The 22,747-nt window shown below is 40.6% G+C and overlaps 1 protein-coding gene across 1 annotated transcript in view; it reads right to left on the bottom strand.

Moving 5' to 3' along the window:
- The window catches only part of dpy19l3 (dpy-19 like C-mannosyltransferase 3), a 73,536-nt gene that overhangs the window by 31,015 nt on the left and 19,774 nt on the right, over positions 1 to 22,747 (bottom strand). The window contains exons 5-12 of the mRNA XM_061737336.1: positions 19,217 to 19,338; positions 18,701 to 18,846; positions 16,882 to 17,005; positions 16,549 to 16,683; positions 12,619 to 12,750; positions 9,815 to 9,916; positions 9,400 to 9,473; positions 5,165 to 5,323 (exon numbers count right to left, since the gene is read on the bottom strand). Of these exons, the coding sequence (XP_061593320.1) occupies positions 5,165 to 5,323; positions 9,400 to 9,473; positions 9,815 to 9,916; positions 12,619 to 12,750; positions 16,549 to 16,683; positions 16,882 to 17,005; positions 18,701 to 18,846; positions 19,217 to 19,338 (994 nt within the window). The remainder of the gene's footprint in view (positions 1 to 5,164; positions 5,324 to 9,399; positions 9,474 to 9,814; positions 9,917 to 12,618; positions 12,751 to 16,548; positions 16,684 to 16,881; positions 17,006 to 18,700; positions 18,847 to 19,216; positions 19,339 to 22,747) is intronic.

The raw sequence follows: 22,747 nt of genomic DNA, 5'->3' as shown, positions 1-22,747 counted from the left end.
GTCCGTCCAGCGTGTCCTCGGTCTCCAGGTGTCTCCTCCCGGTGGGACATTCAATTCAATTCAATGTTATTTATGTAGCATCTAATACAATACAAGACTTCCTAAGGACTGCATGCATAAACTTTATTTATAGATTGGCTTTAGCATTGAACCCTGCGGAACACCATAACAGACCCTCGACTGTTCTGAAGAAACCTCATGTACATGAACAAACTGGAATCTGTCAGATAGATATGATTTAAACCAACGTAGAGCTGTCCCTTTAATCCCAACAACATGCTCTAACCTGTGCAGTTAAATACTGATCTACAGTGTCAAAAGCAGCACTGAGGTCCAGTAGAACCAGTATGGACACTAATCCCTTATCTGAGTTCATAAGAAGGTAATTCGTGACTCGAACCAGTGCTGTCTCTGTGCTATGATGCATTCTGAAGCCTGACTGAAAAACTTCAAACAGATCATTTCTATATAAATAGTCACATAACTGGCTGCAACTACCTTTTCCAGAATTTTTGATACAAATGGAAGGTTGCAAATTGGTTTATAATCCGCTAAGATGTCTGGGTCAAGAGAGGGTTTTTTAAGTAAAGGTTTAATTACTGCAACTTTGAAAGCCTGTGGTACATATCCTAAGTTTAGGGATAAGTTGATTTACAGGAACGAAAGTCTACAGTCAAAAAAGCTAACTTAAGGCTATCACTGTCAACATCCAAACAAATATTGGTCACCCACTATGATGACTTTTTCTGTACTGATCAATAAACCAGACAGAAATTCCACGATAAGCTAGAGCAGGGGGCCGGTACACTACCACTAACAAAACTGGCTTCTCTGATTTCCAGCTTGAGAATTTTAGACTAAGCGTGAGGCTTTCAAACATATGTATTTAGGTTTAGATTTTATTTCAATACTGATTGCCGCTACTCTTCCACCTTGGGCCATGCTTCGGGGAATATGATAATTCAAGTAACCGGGCAGCGTTGATTCATTTAAACTAAACATACCGTTTCTGATAAACAGAAAATATCACTCCGGATCTCGGTAATTAGATTGTTTACTAATAGAGACTTGGAGCTTAAAGATCATATATTTAATGGTCCGCATCAAATTTTTTGGCCTTTAATTGGCATTAAATGTGTAACGATTTTTATTTTTATAAGGTTATTTTAATTCACGTTGCGCTTGGTGAACTTTTGGACGGCAGGGAATCGACACCAATTCTACTTTGTTTGGCACCTCGTTAGAATCGCCAATTACATAATGTATTCCTACTTTTTTTTGGCGGGTAGTAGTCCTCGAGAAACAGCAGAGAAGCCTGTAAGACTGCAGCTCTGCATCTTGGCCTGGACCCTGGATTGTCAGGGGGAGTGTCTAATAAAAATCTGCATAATCAGCATACCCTCCTGTCCCCCTTCTTAAAGAGGGGGATCACTAATCCAGAGGTATTGTCCCCGATGTCCACACGATATTACACAAGTGTGTCAACCCATACAGCTCAACAACATCCAGTCCAAATCTACACTGTTACTTTTAAGCTCGAGTTTCAAAACTTGATCACATTTTACTACTGTCTTTATGTATTGCTCTTATTTCCTTCTTTTTGTTTAAATTTTAAACATGTGGTGATGTTTTAATGTATCTGTAAAGCACTTTGAATCCCCTTGCTGTTAAATTGTGCCATACAAATAAACTTGCTTTGCCTTATTGAACTCAGGGTGGGTCATCCCCGGCCAGTGATTTTCCACGCAGGAGCCTCTTGACCACATTGGTGACCTCAGGCCCAGAGGAGAGCGCACCTCCAAGTTGGAAGGCTCTGCTTCCTCACGTCGGTGGGATTGAGGAGGTCTTCAAAGTATTCCCTCCACCGAATCACAAAGTCCCAGGATGAGCAGCAGTGAACCAGTGGTGCACCGTTTCCCCCTCCTAAGCCACCAGATGGTGGATCAGAATCTCTCTTACCCCTTTTACACCAAGCTGGTTCCAGGGCTGGTTCTGGGCTAGAGCCAGACTTAGCACCAGTTCTTTGGTTTTACACAGCCTAAGCACCGGCTCCTGGCGCTCAAAACGGGTGCTACGCCAGCCCCTTTGAGCTGCTGGGCCAGCTCAAAGAACCAGTTACGTCGGGGGCTGGGGGCGGGGCTGGGGGCGGTGTTACTGAACAACCAAAGCAGAATAAACACGGAAGCGCGCTGTTTTTAAACAACGGAGCGTGGAAGACGGTGGTTAAGTTAGCAGACTCTTTTATTATTACATCCATTTATTTAATAATGGATGTAAAACAGAAGCAGCAGTGGTCTACGGTACAATCCACCAACAGTAACGTCTGCGGGCACGGAGCCCGCCGAGGCAGCGGCAGCATCGCGTTCCAGCCCTGGGACGCTTCCCCGGGGGCTTGGACGCGATGCTGCCGCTGCCTCGGCGGGCTCCGTGCCCGCCGAGGCAGCGCAGCTCAATCCATTTATTTAATAAAAATGCCTGGCCCGCGGGGATGCCTCCCAGCCCGCGGTTCTGGTTCTGGTTCTGGTACACCAACGCAGAGCCTACGGCGTATGTTACGTAGGAGGAGAGGAGAGGAGAGGAGCTCCTGTCCCCCGGGGCTGCCGGCTGTGACGATCGACACAGAGCCTACGGCGTAAGTTACGCGTGACGGGCGCCGTACGCCGTACCCTACGCCGTAGGCTCTGCGTCGATTTAACGCGGAACCATAAATCAGCTCCGGAGCCGGCAGGCAGGCAGAAATCCCGAAATTTTCAGAGCAAATTTCTTAACAGGCGTTATTTGGATAAACTGAGCCCAGGTTGGGGATCTTAAAGGTTACTTTACCTGAAAAAATATTAAAACTTAATAAAGTGCCATATTAACAGTGCTACAGCTGAAATTAAAACAGCTTTTGGCTCTCAGCTTCCTGATCACGGTGGGGATGAAAACGAGGGGGAGTGGTGACGTGGCTCTCTGGCCAGCTCCTGGGCAGCACCAGCTCTGTGTAAAAGCAAACGGTTCTTACTTAGAACCAACCGCGAACCGGCTCTAGCACCAGCACTAGCACCAGCCCTGGAACCAGCTTGGTGTAAAAGGGGTATCTGAGGCTGTCTGGAAACCGTTCTCCATGGCCTCTCCAAACTCCACCTATACCTGGGTTTTTGCCTCGGCAACCACCTTAGCCGCGTTCCGCTTAGCCTGCTGGTACAATAAGGCCATATAGGCGTCCTTTCTTAGCTTAACAGCATCCCTAACCTGGTGTCCACCAGTGTGATCGGGGATTACCACCACGTCAGGCACCGACAACCTTACAGCCACAGCTCCGGTCAGCTGCCTCCACAATGGAGGTGCAGAACATGGTCCAGAACACGGTCCACTCAGACTCAATGTCCCTTGCCTACACTAGGACGTGGCTGAAGCCCTGCCAGAGATAGGGGTTAAAGCTTTCTCCGACCGGACACTCTGCAGACCTTCCCAGCAGACCCTCACAATGCTTTTACCCTGTTAGGTCAACTTGCCACCAGGTGGTGATTAGTTGACAGCTCCACTTCTCTCTTAATCAGTGTCCAAGACATGTGACCTCAAGTCTGACGACAGAACCACAAAGTCGATCATCGATCTGTAACCTAGGATGTCCTGGTGCCAAGTGCACATGTAGACAACCTTATTCTTGAACAACGCGTTGTAATGGACAATCCTTAATGAGTACAAGAGTCCAATAACAAAACACCCCTCCGTTTCAGATTGGAAGGGCTCTTCCTCCCAATCACACACCCTTCCAGTAGAGGGAATGCGCATGACGTCACAGATGCAACTTCACAGCGGGTTACGCCCACTGAGTGGCAGAAAGACTGAGTGGCAGAAAGACTGAGTGGCAGCGTAAACCTTCAGTTTGAACACACTCGAAATTATCTCAAATGGGAAAGAGCTGTTGTGCGATCGACTGTACTCATGATTTAGCAAGAAATCAGAGTTATCGTTTTACAGACTGCCGAAAAATAAGCTTAAGAGAGACAAATAGATCGCTGCAATTCGCAGAAACAACTGGATTCCAGGCACCTGAAACGTGGATTTGCGGTTACCATTTTGTATCAGGTAATGTTGGATTTTTGGGTAGCTAACGTTAAACGGTCAAATCATAAAGTTCGGTGTCCTCATCACTTTAATTTCTACAACAAATCCTGCCTTGAAGTAGGACCAAGTGTCAAGACTTTTGTAAGCCTTCAAGCTTTGCTTCGTGTATTTACCCGGCGTAGAAATTAAGTACATATAAAAATCAGGAAACTGGATTCGTGGCCAAATATTAACATCCAAGGACCACTGGTTCTCCGGGTAACTGTACGGGTCACTGTCAAGTCCAACTGCCTTTAATTTAAGCCGATAATCGGCTGTGATCCCGTCTTCTCCACAGTTTCCCCGACTAGTTGCTGCCATTTTTGCTGGATGTTTTGCTAAGTGGTCCAGTGGGAAATGCATACCCTCTGTTCTCACATCATTGCCCACGTGAGCACTGAAGTCCCCCAGCAGAATGAGGGAGTCCCCAGCATGGTACCCCACCTAAAGACTCCAGTATTCTGAACTGCAACTTTGGTGCATAAGAACAGACAACAGTCAAGACCCATGCAGCCACCCAAAGGTGGAGGGAAGCTACCCTCCCGTTCACCGGTGTGAACCCCAAAGAGGACTGGATCACTAGGGTTCCCGCCTTCGGCCACCACCCATCTCACATTGCAACCAGCACCTGTGGCCCCTCATGCAGGTGGTGAGCCCATGGGAAGGGGCAACCACGTTGCTCTTTCGGGGTGTGCCCGGCTGGGCCCCGTGGGTGAAGAGCCGGCCACAAAGGGGTTTCCATTGAGCCCCGCCCCCTGGCCCGGCTCCAGAAGGGGGTGGCGGTGACCCATGTCCGGGCAAGGGTAAACAGTGCAAACAAATGGGGTCTTTTAAGACGTACTTTGTCTGGCTCATTGACAAACACATTGACAAGTGAAACTTGTTAATGGGATCACATACACTGGATTTATTTACTAAGCATTTTATGGCAGATGCTGTCACATTTTAATTGCATCAAAAAAGCTAAAGAAAGTGTTGAAATATGCTTTAATATTAACATGATAGCATATAACCACGTTTTTCTCTGATGAACATTCATTCTTTAATCATGTCCTCTTTTCCCGTCACATACCTCAGGTTCTGCAGCGCGGCCACTGCTAGCATGCCACTGAGCAGCAGCAGTGTGAGGACATAGGGGTATAAGAGCAGCGTACCGGCCAGGCGCTCCAGCGTGTCCAGAGGCAGCAGGCCAAACGCTTCCTCACAAAGATACAGACCTGCATCAAAATCCCTGCAAGAGAAGAGGAGACATGAACAAGGATGGAGAGAGAGGTGAAGAGGAGGAGGGAGTGAACTTACTACTTACTGTAGCAGCTGAAACCACTGATGGTCATTCATAGTATTTGCTTTATCTATTCCTTTTTTAATTTCTTGTTCTACATAAGTTAGGGCAGGAGGTACAATACTTCTTGGGTGGGTAGACATGCTATAAAGTTTATATACTGTATATTTTTTACAATATAAAATGTAAAACTACAAAATGTCCTATTGAATGTCATTAGTTAACATGGATTTTCTCAGTAATCTTATGCACTGCAGACATTAACTCTGTGAACAGGTGATTTATCTGCTGCTGCCTTGAAGCCTAACCTGTACTACTAGAACACATCGATTACTCAAAATGCTGTACGTGATATGGAGTATCTAAACAACTGCAAAATATTCAGTATGTGAGAAAAATACCCAAATGGTGTAAAATGTCTAGTATAAAACAGTAGGGTCTACGTTATATACTATAATCCATATTGCAATCCACAGCCACAGTTTCCAGTGGTCACAATCAAGAAAAAGAGAAGACGTTAGTACTTGATTCTATTATTTATTTAGTGGTTGAATGCTGAGTCAGCATTCAACCTATTGTGATCCTGTTTCTCTTTATCATTCTGTGTTCCGCCAAATGATTAGTTTAGGATTTTTTTAAACTGTTTTGGCCATTCGTGTATCAAAACGGGCAGCTTGTTTAGCTTGCTCCTTTTGGTACTTCAAATCCTTAAACTTTAAAGATAGATCAGGTTTTCCAAAATTGAACGCCCTTTGAAATTATTGTGAAATCTTCAATCTCAATCTTCAGACCTCATAACTTCAGCATAGTTTCAGCTACACACCATTCAAACTTTAAAGTAGTCACAATACTTTTTTTAATTCTTACCGATTGATTCAGCTTTCAAAAAGGTTTTGTAGTTTTTGAAATATTAATGTTTAAGTTTTATGAAAAATTCAACGTTTATAATGGATTTCAATTCCGGAATAATCAGAAATCCTTGAGCTCACGACTTCAGCACACGCTCATCTAGGCACCTTTTAAACTTTAAATGGTTCGAAGACTTTGGACTACAACATACTGAAGTGGTTGGTGTGGCAATGAGGTTTAGTCTTTGAGAAATGGCAGTATAGACCTGATTTTTTGGGAACTTTTCCAGCCAAATATACACTAACTTATGACACCCAACACCTGATTCTAGTCATAAATTCTGGTTTCAGATGACTATAAAGACAGAGAGGAAACGGTCTCATTATAACACCATATACCATATTTTCTGGACTATAAGCCGCACCTGTATATAAGCCGCATCCGCTCTATTTTAAAAAAAAATAATTAAAAAAAGATATACAAGCCGCACCTGTATATAAGCCGCATCCGCTCTATTTAAAAAAAAGATATGCAAGCTGCAGATATTTATGTTGTTAGATTAGATATTTACTACATGTACAGAAGGATTTTGAAATGTTTGTACCTAAATAGATCCTTTCCTAACAGTGTCTTTTAACACGGCAGCAACTTTGCTGATTAAAACGGGACAGAACCAAGAGAAAATAACCGGTATTTATTTATCTATTTATCTGTTTGAAATCTGCTTCTACCTACTTCTAAAGAAGAAGTAGCGTATTCTTCTTTGCATTTATTTTGTCTTAGTTTTGGTTCTAATTCCGGTTAGAGCGCCCCGAGTGGTGGAAGAAAAATCCACAGAATAGCCGCACCTTTGTATAAGCCGCATGGTTCAAAACCTATGAAAAAAGTAGCGGCTTATAGTCCAGAAAATACAGTATATCTTTCTACATTTATATACGTCCACTTGTATGTCTCCCTCTCTGCAATTCTATCAGTTTGTCTTCCTTCATGTCTTTTTGTCTACCATCCTTTCCTCCTCGTCCTCCTACTTAGCTCCATTCTCATTCCTCTTCTCCTTCCCTTACTCCCCATCTTCCTACTAATCCTTAAAGTTCTTTAGCAACTCTAAAGGTTTTTCATCGAACTTTAGGTTTTTCACTGTCATTCATACAATAATTTTATCTAAGATCAACACTACGTCTGTTATCAGTCGTTCCTTTTATTGCCTTCAACCACCTGCTACATTTGATCATTCTGCTAGAGTTTTGGTTAAATCCTTTAACTCATCCTCCTCTCTTCAACAGAGTTCCTTTCTCCAGCCAATCTTCCTCTCTTCAGCTCACATTCTCCTCTTCAGCTCACCTTTGTCTTTTGAGGTCAATTTCTTATCGTCAGCTAAATCTTCCTGGCTTCAGTTGATCTTTTCTCCAACTGATCTTCTCTTCAGCTGATCTTACTATCTTGATGTCTTCTTTGCAGCTCACCTTCCTTTCTTAAGAACATCTTCTCTTTAGCAAATATTCCTCTTTTCAGTGCCTCCCCCTGTCTTCAACTTCTCTTCTTCCATCATCTTAGAGTTTTCAAATGTCTGAGCTACGTTTTATAATTTTCTTCACATTTTTACCTGATTTTAGCAATCTAATCTTAAGCAGTTAGGTTGATTTTTCAGCAAAGTTCAGCTCTCATGATTTAACATCTCAACATTCAATCCTGCATTTTCAAAGGAAACGCAGCCTTTTATAGTTTCTGTATGAATTTCCTTTCATGCTTTTACAATTTATATCTCAGTTTCTTCTGATGAGGAGTTTTTAATTTTCATGTTTTTCATTAAACTATAAGAGCCAGAATAAACGCAGTTTGATCAGCAAATGAAGGAAAGAAATACTTTGTTCACTATTAAGCTTCACAAAGTACCAGAAAAAAATGTGATTTTATTTTCCATCAAACTGAAAACAAGAAAAATAGTTTTATTATCAACACTGCTTAAAGCAGCATTTTCCTGTTGGGGCTTGTCCAAGTTATAGGATCAATCTAAGAGGTTATGGTCTTTTAAAATTGTAGGACATTAAAAAAAAAAATGCTTCTTGTCTTTTGTTTGGTGTTTTTCAACTTTCAATTTAGAAATGTCTAAAAGCGTTGAGACGAAGTTTTAAACCAGCAATGTTTATGGGCTGGTTTATTACAAACTCTCCTAATATTTCCACATAAATAACTTTCTTAGAGAATCAATGACAAGGTTTATAGATAAAAAACTGCAATCCTTTTCTCTGGAATGCTGTGAAGTAAAGATCGCTATACAATAGAAAGGAACAAATTCAAGCCAGGTTTGAGGCACTACAAAAAAAAAACAAAAAAACAAGCTATTGTTTACCTGTAGGATAAGAGGAAAAAACAAACAGTTTTCACACGACTGAATGTATCACTTCATTATGGCATGTTTGTATGCTGTATATCAGTCATTTTCTTTAGTCCGCTGCTTTGGTGATACTGTTTGTGACAAACAACTCAGACAAATGCCTTGACTGAGAGTTTAGATAACACAAATGCATTGCAACACTCGAGGGATAAAACCAAGAAACACCTGGAAACAAGGAAATTAGTCAAAACAAGTCAGAGAAAACCAGAGCAGGGGTGAGGCAGAGACGGAGTGCAGAGAAGCCTTGCATTTTCCACAATCTTCTGAATAATTAAAAGGACCAGTTGTGAGTCGTTGCACTGGGAGCCGTGTTATCTGCCACCCCGGAGCAGCCATCCCACGGCTGAGTTGTTCAACACACACACACACACACACACACACACACACACACACACACACACACACACACACACACACACACACACACACACACACACACACACACACACACACACACACACACACACACACACACACACACACACACACACACACACACACACACACACACACACACACACACACACACTCTGATCGATGGGAGGTCTACTGGTGTTGCCCTGCAATCTATTATTCACACACACTAACACTGCAGGTGCTGTGACACTGGTGCTTTCTGAATAATGCAGTCGCACCAGATCAAATCAAGAGTTTTGTACAGCTGCACAATATGTTTACACTGCGTGCATTTGCTGATATCTGTCCAAACGTTTTAAAAGACAGGAGCAACAGTTCAAAAAGAGAAACGTTCCAAATCCCGTTTGTGTTAACGTGCTCATACCTGGTAGGCCTGAAGGCAAACTTTGACTTGATGAATTTAAAAATGTGTTCATCTGATCTGAGATGCAGCGCTTTCTGTAAACAAACACACACACAAACAGAGATAAGGTCATCTTGTCAGGTCTTAAGATCAGCTTCAGATATGCAAACAAGTAAATAAATCCAGCAAATATCCGTTTTTGAAGTTACATCATGCATACAAGTTAATATGCTTGAGGGGGAGGAGGAGGAGGAGGAGGAGGAGGAGGAGGAGGAGGAGGAGGAGGAGGAAGAGTGCTGAAGCAGAAGGAGGTGGGATAGGTTAATAGGAAAAACAGGAAAAGGATTTGTGGATAAGAGGCAGAAAAGAGGAGGAAAGGAAGATGAAAAGCAGAGAGGCAAGGGTAGGCGCAGTAAAAAGGAAGGATTTGAGGCACCTTGGTCAGATAGTTGATGATGTAGGTGAGAAGAAGCACCAAAGCACTGTGGAGAAGGATTTTGCCCAGACGAGCCAACAGGCTTCCCGTCTTCAGACCAGACTGTATGAGCAGAAAGCAATAAACGTGTAAAAACACAGCTCATTTTCTTCCCACAGTTTTACATTCCTGCTTGTGAGAAAAAAAAAACAAGTTGATTTAGTCATGTATTAAACATAATTTTCCCCTTTAGAAGCAAATGTTTTGTCATCTTGTAAATGCCAGGGAATTAACTGTCTGAAAATGTTACTATTTTTCTGTGCAGACGCTCACACCTCATGTTTTATCCTCCACACAGCCCTCTTTAAAAGTTAACACAGTGCTACCTACCAAAGTCTAATTAGTCAGTACTGTTTAGAAAACTAAACATTTTACAGAGAATAAAAAAGTGCAAAACAATATATACATTTAAATAATACATTAATCCCACTTGAGCACATAATGCATGTTGTTAGTGGTGTGTTTTATTACTTTTACAGTATTAAAATTCTAAAGTTTCTTATTCCTCTCTAAATATTCATAAGACTTATTATAATAATTTACTTTTATAAGGAAAAAGCAAATAACCTTTTCCTCCTTGGAGTCTGCAGTTAAGCCTTATTCAGGGCATCTTTACCCTTTAGATAAGGGTTATACCTCTTCGATTTTTCTACATTTTAGAGGTTCTCTTATGAGATTGTTTTTCATTTGTTTTCTTTTTTTAAACACTGTGTACAGATTTTCTCCAAGTATTCAGAGCCCCCTAACAGACTACTAACCAAGCAGTAATACTGATGCCCTCAGACACAAAGCGAATTTATTTAACACGTAAGCAGCAAGGCAGGAGGGAGAAAACGCCAACAATCAACATTATCCAACATTCAGACTCATTTGTGCCACTTGCTTCTGTAGACACTCCCACAAAAGGTTTTATTACTAATCTGCAGAGAAACTTCGTCCTCGGCACGAGCAGCATGAGCATGAGCTACTTCTTCATGTTGTCATTTAATTTTTTTTTTTGGTCATCTATTTTTCCAAATGGGTGCTGTGGTAAATTTTGGGGAATACTAGTGAGCGTGGTCCGTCAGAGCCACTCTTATTATTGATCCAATCTATTGCACCATGGTGTTAACACTAAACGCTCTGCTGTGATTCAGCCCCAGCATGTTAAAAAGGATTAACTTTAATCGTCCGAGGTGAGCTACTCGCTGTTACGCCTGTTGGACACGGTCAGATAGACCATCTTAGAGCTGAATAAGTGAGTTCCAACCTAGTAATGCAGGCAGGCTCAAGTATCATTGGAAATGATCCTACAAGCTCGGTTCACATTCCTTTGGACTGAAACTTGCACGTTCCCCAGCATCTCCATGAAGGAACTGTGGATCTCAGTGATTGTTGGCAAGATTTTGGAAACCAGCAGCTCCAAAACTGCTTCAGAATGATGGGTGGTTTTGTGCTTTAGGATTCTTTTTTTTTTTTGGACTATTTTATTTTGAGTATTGCAATGTATACAAACATATACCAACAGTAATATACCCCCCCCCCCCCCCCCCCCCCCCCCCATTCCCACCCCAACAGTCAGTGTGGAAAGTCAATACAAACAACTACATTAAGTACTTGGTGTAAGAGATGTGTCGATATGGTCTAGACTAGAGATAAGGCTTTTCTGAGACAATATGTGATTTTTTTCCAGAGTGATGCAATTATTCATCTCAAAAGACCATCTGTCGATAAATGAGGGGAATTAGATTTCCATGACACTGCAATGCACTTCTTGGCCACACACAGAGCAACTTCCATGAATGTTCCATGCACTGTTTAGAGAACCACGAATACATGTAAAGTTCCCCAATAAACCCAGTTCAGGGTCCAGTGGAAACTAACTCCTGTGATCCTGGTTAAAGTGCAGCAGATATCGGGCCAGAAAGGCCTCACTTTGGTTCAGTGCCAGGTATAATGCAGAAAGGAACCAACTTCAGTGTCACATCTGAAGCTCTGACAGGTCAGATTTGAATGAGTGTCATTTTTCTGGGGTAAGGTATAATTGATGTAGAATATTATAGTTAATCAGTCTATACCGGGCATTGATAGTAGTTGACAAGCTGTCTAGACATAAATCTGCCCAGAACTGTTCATCAATTGTAACATTAAGATCTGTCTCCCATTTCATTGTAGACTTATGCAAACCTGGTTTTGGGCCCTCATTCATCTACAGGCGATAGATTTTAGAAATGGATTTATACGTGTTCAACCTCATAAAGAAATCTCTTAACATCATTCATGACAGGCAAAGTCATTTCAGGACCCAGGTTAGCTCTCAGAAAGGATCTTAGCTGGAGATAACAGAAAAAGGTCTGATTGGACAAGTTGTATTTCCTCCTCTGGTGTTCAAATGACATGAAAAGTCTTTTGTCAAAGCAGTTCTCCAAGTGTTGGATTACTTTATGATGCCATATGTCCAGAATCTTGTTGTCAAGAGCCATGGGTATAAGGTCATATTGTTTTAAAGGCGTTTTAGGTGACAATCCCACCTTCAATCCAAGACTTTTGTGAACCCCATACCAAATTTTAATCGGATGTCTCAGTGCTTTAGGATTCTTGACAAATGAAAAAAAAAAAAAGGATATAGGCAGGTGTGTGGGTCTTTAATTATGTCAAGTGACTTTAACTAGGCAAATATACAGTAGAGCCCAGTGTGGTTGTAGATGAAGGCAGTATACCATATACCAGAACTTTGTTTCAAACAGTTTAACTCAGAACATGACATTAAATTCCCACAGACCTACCTGGCAATGTCTCACGAAGAGTGCAGCCACAATGAAGCTCAGGACCAGCGATCCCACTATCATGGAGTTGCAGAACTGGAGGAGCGACACACTCAACAGGCCACTCACTTGGACAAGGTATAGGGTGGTAACCTGGAGAAATACACACATTAGAGCTCCCGACCCCACCTGACCTGTTTTGTTTGCAGCACCACTGTGGCAGGAAAGAGAAACCGCTCGTTCAGGTCAAAAGTCACGGTGTAATCATGAACTGCTGAGCGCATTTAAACCCGAAAGATATTGAAAACTATGTTGTTAAACTTTAAAGACTCCATATTACCGACCCTTACAAAGCTCTGGGAGTACTTTTTAAAAGCATGGAAACTGCAGCGGAGCTGCCCGACCTCCAACATCCCCACATCTACCACCACCTGATCAACTTTCCTTCGTCCTACTCCGGGATTCTCTCAAAAATTACAAAAGCCTGGAAGGTATAAATGGACGTTACGCCCTGGATTTGTGAACAACATTCAGCTCTGGAATCTTCCAGCAATGGATTATTTTACCATTACTGGAAGTGGCGCTTCATTAATCTAATTAACAAAGGCGCTAAATAAAGACACAGAAAAACACCAACACAGCCAGTGTCGGCTGACGTGATCGGCATGTTCATTACAATCAAATGTTCCCGTGGATTTCCACCGGATAAATTACACTGTTTACTGAGTGAATGAGCTCTATTCCACTCAGTGCAAGTATTTTGATTGGAATATACTGGACTTGTTTTCTGTTTAAAGTCCCTTGAAATGATTTGTTGAAATTAAGTTTGTCAGATGTTTTTAGAAGCTTATAAATAACACAAACAAGACCTGCAGTAGTACAGTAATCCCTCATTTTTCTCGGGGGTTACATTCCAAAAAGAAAGCGTTATAAGTGAAATCCACGAAGTAGCAACCTTTTTTTTTTTTTTTTTACAATGATTATACAAGCCTTCAAATTGCGGAGATCAGCCCCGCCCCACTGAGACCCGATTAATTTGAACAGGAGAAAATGAACAATGATTATGGAAAAACTGGCGCATATTTCACTGCTCTTCTTACTGCCGCTGCATCCTGACTTTACTCCGCTCTGTAGCGTCTTTTTCTTCTAAAGCCCACGGTGCAGGTGTGTTTTTTCCGAGAGAAGAACATAGTTATGGGTTGTTGTTGTCGCTCTTTTTTCTTCTGGGCAAAAAGATTCTTCTAAACCGACATGCCACCATGGATTATATCTGAGTCTGTAATGAACGATTAATCAAAGAGTCCCGTTCTTGAGCTGCTGCTGAAGCTCATTGTTCTCAGCGTTCGTTCTCAGAATTGTTGCTAAGCGACCAATGTTACTGAGACAGGAAGTGAAGAAGCGCGGAGACTATTTAGCCAATCAGAATGCAGAACACGATGCACAATGCAAATCCGTGAAGCAGCGAGACGTCAAAAAGGTGAACCGCGTTATAGCCAGGGATTACTGTAATCAATCTATTCTGAAGTCACAAATGTTATCAATAAACACACCCCTTGGAGGGAAATTAAAGTTAAAGGTAAACATCTTCCCTGGATCAACTCTGATCTGGTAAATCTTTTCAAATTACGGGATAAACTGTGGAAGCGATACAGGGAAACTAAAGATGCTGCTGATTGGGAAAAGTATAGACTTTTAAGAAACTCAAGTAAGACAAGAACACGTAACGCTAAATCAGATTATTATAAAAAATCAACTCTCTGAAAACATGCACAACCCCAAACAGTTCTGGAAAAACATTAATAATGTCCTTAACAAACCCAATAAAAATATTACCACCAAGATTTGCCACAATAATGAAATAATCCAGGATCCCCTAACTATCTCCAACATTTTCAATCAGCATTTCTCCTCTGTAGGTAACTCCCTTGTGTTTGGTCCATCTGCAGCTTCCATCTCCTCGTCTGGCTCTCCATGTAGTAGCTCATGTTTTTCTTTCCAAAACTTACACCCTATTGAAGTTCAAAACGCAATCTATGAATTGAAGAATGACTGTGGATCTGGTCCAGACGGCATTGAGATAAAATTTATTAAATTAGCAGCCCATATTTTAATGTATCCCCTCTGTGATTTATATAATCTTTCTTTATTAACTTGCTCCCTCCCTTCTGCTTGGAAAAGTGCCATAGTCACTCCACTACACAAGGGAGGTGATCCAAACAAAGTCAATAATTACCGCCCAATCTCCATTATCAACTCCATTGCAAAAATCTTTGAAAAATTAATATTCACTCAATTATCACAATATATTACTGAAAACAATATTTTGTCTCCATGCCAGTCCGGTTTCAGATCAAATTTCTCAACAACCACAGCTCTTCTAAAATTCACAAATGATATATTTACAGCTTCTGAAAATGGTAAACTCACTGGTGCAATATTTCTGGATCTCACTAAAGCTTTTGATATTGTTGATCCCTACCTTCTACTGGACAAACTTTACTCAATTGGCATCTCTAGAAACTCTCTTCTTTGGTTCAACTCTTATCTCCATAACAGACGTCAGTGTGTCAGCCTTAATGGAATCCAATCTAAATATGCAATTGTTGAGAAAGGAGTGCCACAAGGTTCATCCCTTGGACCACTCCTTTTCTCCATTTTCATTAATGACCTCCCAAAAACTTGTTCCCATTGTAAAATACACTTATACGCAGACGACACAGTAATATATACATACGGTAATAACACATCAATAATTGAGAGATCCTTACAAAATGAATTTTCTATTGTTCAGTATTGGTTAGAATCAAATAAACTTTTGTTAAACAAAAAGAAATCATGTTCAATGTTGTTTGGTACCAGATTAGGCCTTGGAAATAACCCAGATCTTAATATTATTTTTAATGATGGCTCATCCCTTGAGCAGGTCACCACATTCAAACACCTCGGCCTCTGGATCGACCCATTATTTTCTTTTAAACATCATATTGAGTCCATCACAACCAAGTTACATCGCAACCTAGGCATCCTTTACCGTTCAATAAACTGTTTTACTTTACCAACACGGAAAAGAATTGTCACACAACTATTATTTCCCATTTTAGATTATGCTGATGTTGTTTACCAGAACACTTATGAATCACATCTTCAACCTCTCAATGTAATTTACAACAGTCTCTGTAGATTTGTGTTAAGGTGCCCATATCGAACTCACCACTGCTCCATGTATCATTCATTAAACTGGTTACCCCTCAGCTCAAGAAGACAATACCACTGGCTCCAACTCATATTCAAATGTATACACTTTAGTTATCCATCATACTTAAAACAATATCTGATTCCATATACATCCTCATATTCTCTTAGAAACACTCAGCAACCCTTCTTTTTCGTTCCTTTAACTTTTAAAGAAATTGGCAGACGTGCTTTTAAGTTCAAAGCCCCATCAGACTGGAACAACTTACCCATTAACATAAGAAAACTTAATCCATTACATCTCTTTAAAAACTCTCTATATTCCAACCTCAATAAACCATGTAGTTGTTTCTAGTGGTATTGCCTTCTCATTTTATTTTTATTTTTTTATTTAATATATAATGTATATATATCTTCATATATTGTATCATTATGATGATGACAATGACTACCATTAATATTAATATTGTTGTTGCTGTTGCTATTACTGCATTATATGCAGTGTTTACCTGTGTTCTTCAGGTGTGGTAGGTCTTGGGGACTGGTGTGTGGGCAGGTTTGTGTGTGAGAGCCTTATGTATTATGTATTATGTATGTTGTATGTAACTGTTTTGTATTGTGTTGTATGTTTTTTGTTGGACCCCCTCGAAAACGAGATGATTCATCTCAAGGGGCTATCCATTAATAAATTTACTTACTTACAATTTCAAGTGATTTGGGCCATCGTGGAGTCAAGTATGTACGACTTAGGATCCGTACCTGACGGCTTGTTAGGAGGTCGACACAGTCCAGGCTGTAGATGATGAGAGCCTGAACAAGCAGAATGAACTGGTTGAACTGCCACGTCAGGCAGAAACAGAACGTGGTCACGTACATCAGCCACACCATCACCTTCTGAGGAGGGACAGCACAAAAAAGAGAGAGGGTTGCACACTTCACACTTCATATGGACACGAATCACAGACACTGACATTTCCCATCTTCAGTAGTGCCAGTGCTTTTAGAGATGGTCAATTATTGATAGCATCAGTAAGATGGGTCATGTAAAGGCCAACGGCTCCGATGATGTAGAAGCATTTGTGCGTACTGTACCTGCTGTAAGGCGGTGAGCTGAGGCCTGAGGTAACACGTAATGGCAGTAACCTGCAGAGCCAAGAAGGGCATAGACCAGTTCTCTCTGAGGGAGATGGTGAACTCAACACGAGTGGTGTCTACCCTGAAAGGAGGAAGTAGATGAGCAAATAAGTGATGGAGAGCTGTAAGGCCGCAACATTCAACTCACACCTGAGGGTGAAACCCAACTGTCTGCTGGGAGCTGATGGGACCAAATCAACTGAGAACTCAGTAAAGATTATATGTAGACATATGTCTGATTTAATTTACCTCAAGGTTAGATGGAGTGTTAAATGTAAACTGAGTTTGATGTGAAATACAAAGATGTTTCAAACTCTGTTTTGTTATGTTTTTAAATCAATGCTGCTTTTTCAGCTCACAAGCTGCCAATCAATGCTGACTAACTCACCCCTGAATACAGAAAGAGTACAAACTAGAAAAATGTTCTCATGTTCAGTAAATGTCCACAGCAGCCACAGTCCAATTCTGTGGTTGGAATAACTCAACATCTTGGAAGATGAATATTTAAGCGGTCAACTCTAATTAGAGGTAATCCTGTCTTTCTTTCTTTTTACCACAAGCTTAACAACCATTTTTTTTCTTATTTGTTTGTTTTGTTACAATATTTGTTTTAATGTAATGGTCACAGCGATGTGTAATCAAAAAACCACACTTCATGAGGGTCATTTCATTTAAGGTGAAAAGAAAAAGAATATTACTACAGATGCAACAGAAGGCTGCTCCATAATCACAACCGAGGCTCCAATAAAGTTGCTACATTTTGTCGTTTGAATACAAAACCACTTCACTGTCATAAAAACCTCATCTGTTGAAAGACACCTGCTAGGAAGTAACCACCCTTAGCAGGTGGCTGTAACTTCATGAATCATTCTCACATCTCTAATATCTGAAATCTTTGGCCAAAAATAAGAAAGTGAAGAATCTCAAAAATCTGGAAAGGGGAACATTTACAGAAGTTGATCGAATGACTGGTTACGGTAAGCAGATGGTAAACAAGGCACCGTATTTATTAATCAGCAAGACAAGTCCACCACACCAGCCTTCGATTAGCAACATTAGCAGCCTTAGTTACAAAGTTGCCTGCATTGTGGAAGCGCTTCGATTTGTTCCTGGACTGGAAAAGCAAGGCAGAGCAGGGCAAGTTTATTTGCGTCGCACATTTCATGTACAAGACAATTCAAAGAGCTTTACAGAAAAAGATTTAAAAGCATGCATTACAGAGTAAAAGAGTTTAATATTGTCAGAAATTGAAGAAAGACAGACATAAGTTCAAAAGAATAAAACCAATGAGATGCAAGAAATAAAGGTTATAGTGCATTGTAGTGGATTACTGAAATGCAGAAGAAAATAAAAAGGTTTGTAACCTTGAATTAAAGCAGACGAGAGTTTCGAGGGCGATATATAAGCACATTGTTGTTATTATTATTAATAAATATTGTCAATAAATATTGTTGATACATTTAAAGCAGCACTACGTAACTTTTCCACCTTAATATCATATTTCCAGAGTCATCGTGATGGTACATCAACTTCCAACAGGTTTAATGAACCTCTGTCATGGTCTGAGGGGTCTGTATCGCCTTCACTGGCACTATGTAACTTTGAGGAGCATGGTAGGAACCCTGCCACACTACTGGTAAAGCACTATTGCTTTTGTCCAAAGGAACCGCCAAACTCAACAAAACCTGAAAGTTACATTGTGCTGCTTTAAATGGACTTTAGTCTGTCTTCCGTGGTTTGTTCCCGAACACGCAGGAACATAAGAGTCATTACTCACCTGTTAAGAATGTACCAGACTGCAGTGAGAGCACCGGCGAGCCAGGAACCAGACAACAGCCAGGCTGTGAGGTACAGAGCGATCACATACACAGCTTGGAGGGAGAACACTGTGTAGATGTAAAAATATACTGGTTCCAGATATGACTGGACCCCACACACACACACACACACACACACACACACACACACACACACACACACACACACACACACACACACACACACACACACACACACACACACACACACACACACACACACACACACACACACACACACACACACACACACACACACACACACAGAGAAAAGTGTTCAGAGGTTAGTTTGATATTTCCTTTCCTGACATTCTTGTCTCCTAATGAGATAGCAAAGTTTACAAACAACACGGAAATAATGTATAAGTGATGCATATTTTAGTGGAGTGTGCCATTTCTGTTTGAAACACAGCAACATCGATTGAATACATGGTCCACAACTCCTTGAGTCTACAGCAAAGTGTGTGTTGTGTTACCTGCAAGGGCAACAGCCTGTAGAGAACACTGAGAAAGACTTCTTGGTAGATATTCATTCGCTGTAAGAGATTAATGGTCCTCTTTGATTCTGTCAAGTTGTCGTGGATCAATTCTGACAAACCTGGGAGCACAAATACACAAACGCTTAAAAGAGAGAATGTCATCAACCATGTCGTACCCCTCGTCATGGCATAGACTGGTATTAATTACTGGCTTTGTGACATCCAGAGAATAAAGGGATTTAATGCTTCTCGGGGTTAACTTGGTTCATTTACAGAGCATGCAGCAATTAAAGAAAACTAACAGTTTAAGATTTCAGTCGACTGCTCACGCCACAGCTTGCTCTGGCAAAGTCTTCATTCTTTAGATGCAAAGAGAACAATTAATTTCTGAACCCACCAATGCATTCAACCTTGGGAACCCTCAAACTCCGCTTAATTTCTTGAACTGAAATAATGACTTAAACTCTGTTGGCCTGAGTTTTCTCCCCAAAAAAACAACAATTTATCACTTCAGATTATTTATGAATGCACTGTGTGTCATGAATAGTGATGCTCCCAGAGAGGATTCCTATCGTCTCGGCTTTGGTGTGTTGTAACAACTCAGCTTGCTGTTTTGGTTTGATTGCCTGCAACTTTCCTGTTGTTGTCCACTCTCATCAGCGTTGTTTTTGCCATAGCATGCAGTTGTTTTCTGCACGGGCAGAAACAGTCAAACCAAATAGCTGGTGAAGCAGCTGAAGAGGCAGAAATTTTCCCCAGATGTTAGTGGGGACCACATCAAAGCTGAAAATTGGGACTGGCACAAACACAACTCCAGTTGAATATTAATGTAACGCCAGATCTGCTGAATGCATCAGTGGAACAGCCTCTGTCAAGTTCTTCAAAGGCCCTTAAAACTGAAAATACACCAGTGCCATTATCAGAGTCTGTTTCCTCTCCTGCATATAGTGCACTTTTCTCAACATTTATTTGGTTGTTATGGAATAAAAGGCAACACAAAGTAAGCAGCATGGACATGTAGTTTCTTCTCTTTTTCTTTTGCTGCAGGTTTGTAGAGACCCCTGTGAACACTGAGCTCCCATCAATGTGAAAATACATAGCTTTTCAAATTGAATATTACTACCCAAATACTCAACTCCACCCTTCTCTGATGCCTTATTTCCCTCTTGTTTTAATCATCTTGTGAACTTACAGGTGTATATGTGAGCCCTTTCAAATTAAAGTTGTCCCGATACCAGCAATGGAAATACTCCCAGATGCTGCTGACACTAAGGGAGTTGTAACAGTGAATATTTACACCTAAAATTGAGGATCCCAGTGTTACTGTTATTGTAATACTACACATGTTCATACATCACAAAAAATTTAATATTTTTCCTCATTAAGGGTTTAAAAAAAAAAGAAATCCATGAGGGCCTTACATTAATTTCAACTAAACTTAAATTGACAGTCTCAAACTCCTTGTGGCTCACAAATCTAATGTGACTACTGCTAATGGCAGCAGTGAACACTGAAGAAAAGCACAGCTACTTCTGTCCTGCATAAGGAGAGACTGAATTTCCACAACAAATGCAAAAATAAATTCAACTGAGTCACATACACGGCTGCGATTATGCTGATTTTATTTACTTGTGTGAAGCATAAGCAAATTGTTGGGGACATAATTTAGCCACTGATCTTTTGTGTTGTTTGTAACTCACTAAAGGTAAGGCAGTTTTCTGGGTTGAATGAGCTCCAACTGGTTGCACCATGGAGTCAGAACAGAGGGGTGCTCCACTTCAGCTTCATTTTATTCCATCAACATTCCTGATGGTTTAGCCTCATCTTTTCACTGTTTGCCTTAAAAGACATGATAATGAATTACAGACAGTGTTTTTCTGGATGTCTTTCAATGAGGATGAATTAATCTCACGCTCTCAAAATATTGTTTAGTTTTACCCCGTCCTTGGTTCTCCTTATTATCCAACTTTTTTAAATGCAAGATAAACAGAAAATTATATATTGTTTAAAGTTTCATGAACCACAGAGGCACACTTTGGTTCATTTATCATTTTCTTTAATCTCAACTTTTCTTGCTTCATTGTTTCCACTGCATAAACTTAATTTTTAGCTTTAATTTTCTCATTTGATCATATTCCTTTCTGTGGCGCAATGATTCTACTTCATTCCTATATTACTCCACAGTGACTGCGACACAGTGGAATAAAATGCTTTTCATTGTGTTTTAAAAGGTCTAAGCTGTGAATCAGCAGAAACTCAGGCTGTTCAGGCTATTATTGTTTATAATATTTACATTTTTACCATAAAAGTATTTAACAAAATCCATAAACCCATAAACCTTTGTGGCATGGTCCCAAATGCCCAGTAAAACCTGAAGTAATGTGTCCACAGAGGATGCTGTGATGAAGCCTTTTATAATCTCCATGGAAACATACATATGTCTGAATTCACCTGCACTTTTCTTGACAGAAACATCAGGTCATTACAGAACCAGCTCAGGTTCATCCACAACTTCATTTGTTACAAAAAAAAAAAAAAAAAAAAGGTTTATGTCAGTGTACAATGTACAATAAGAAATACAATGTGTTTAATGTTCAATTAAAAAAATAAAGATATTGACATAAAATGTACTGCAAAATATGTGTTCAAGTTTTTGGAGTCAGACCTGTTACAGATTGTGACCTTGTCTTTAATGTCAGGTGTGTTCTCAGAACCACTAAAAGCTGCTGTAATTAAACCTTTGCTGAAAAAGAACAATCTTGATTAGACACAAATTAACAACTCCATCTCAAATCTGGATATCTCAAACAACTCCATCTCAAATGGAGTTGTTCATTGCTGCTATGATGTCTTCCAGTCAGGTTTTAGACAACACCTCAACACTGAGACGCTCCAACTTAAGTGTTTAATGACATGTTTGACCACAGACGGTGGAAAAATGTCAGTCTAGGTTTTTTTCTAGATGTCAGTGCTGCATTTCATACAGTTGACCACAATATTTTACTCAAACGTCTGGAGAACTGGGTGGGTCTTTCCAGAACTGTACTAAACTGGTTCAACACATACTTAGAGAACAGGAAGTAATTTGTGTCAATATGTAACTTTACAACTGAGCAACAAGAATCCCATGTGGAGTTCCCCAAGGTTCCATCCTGGGACCTTTTCTGTTTAACATCTACATGCTCCCACTGGCACAGATCATAAAGAACAACAAAATAAACTACCATAGCTATGCAGATGACATGCAGATATATATTACAATGTCACCAGGAAACTAAGGCTCTGTACAGGCTCTTGGTAAATGCATTGAGGAGATTAATGACTGGATGAGCCACAACTTTCTCCAGCTAAACAAAAACAAAACTGGTGTAATTGTCTTTGGAGCCAAAGAGAAATGATCACAGGTCACCACAGAGCTTCAAGCTAAACACATAAAATCCAGCAACCAGGCCAGAAATATGGATATAGTGATGGACTTGGAAAAACACATGTAGGCAAAAACAAAGTCAGCCTACTATCACCTCAAGA

This window comes from Cololabis saira, chromosome 2, assembly GCF_033807715.1.
Source record: "Cololabis saira isolate AMF1-May2022 chromosome 2, fColSai1.1, whole genome shotgun sequence".
Classification (NCBI taxonomy): domain Eukaryota; kingdom Metazoa; phylum Chordata; class Actinopteri; order Beloniformes; family Belonidae; genus Cololabis; species Cololabis saira.
Note: the sequence above shows the minus strand (reverse complement) of the source record. Positions and strands in the feature narration are given on the sequence as shown.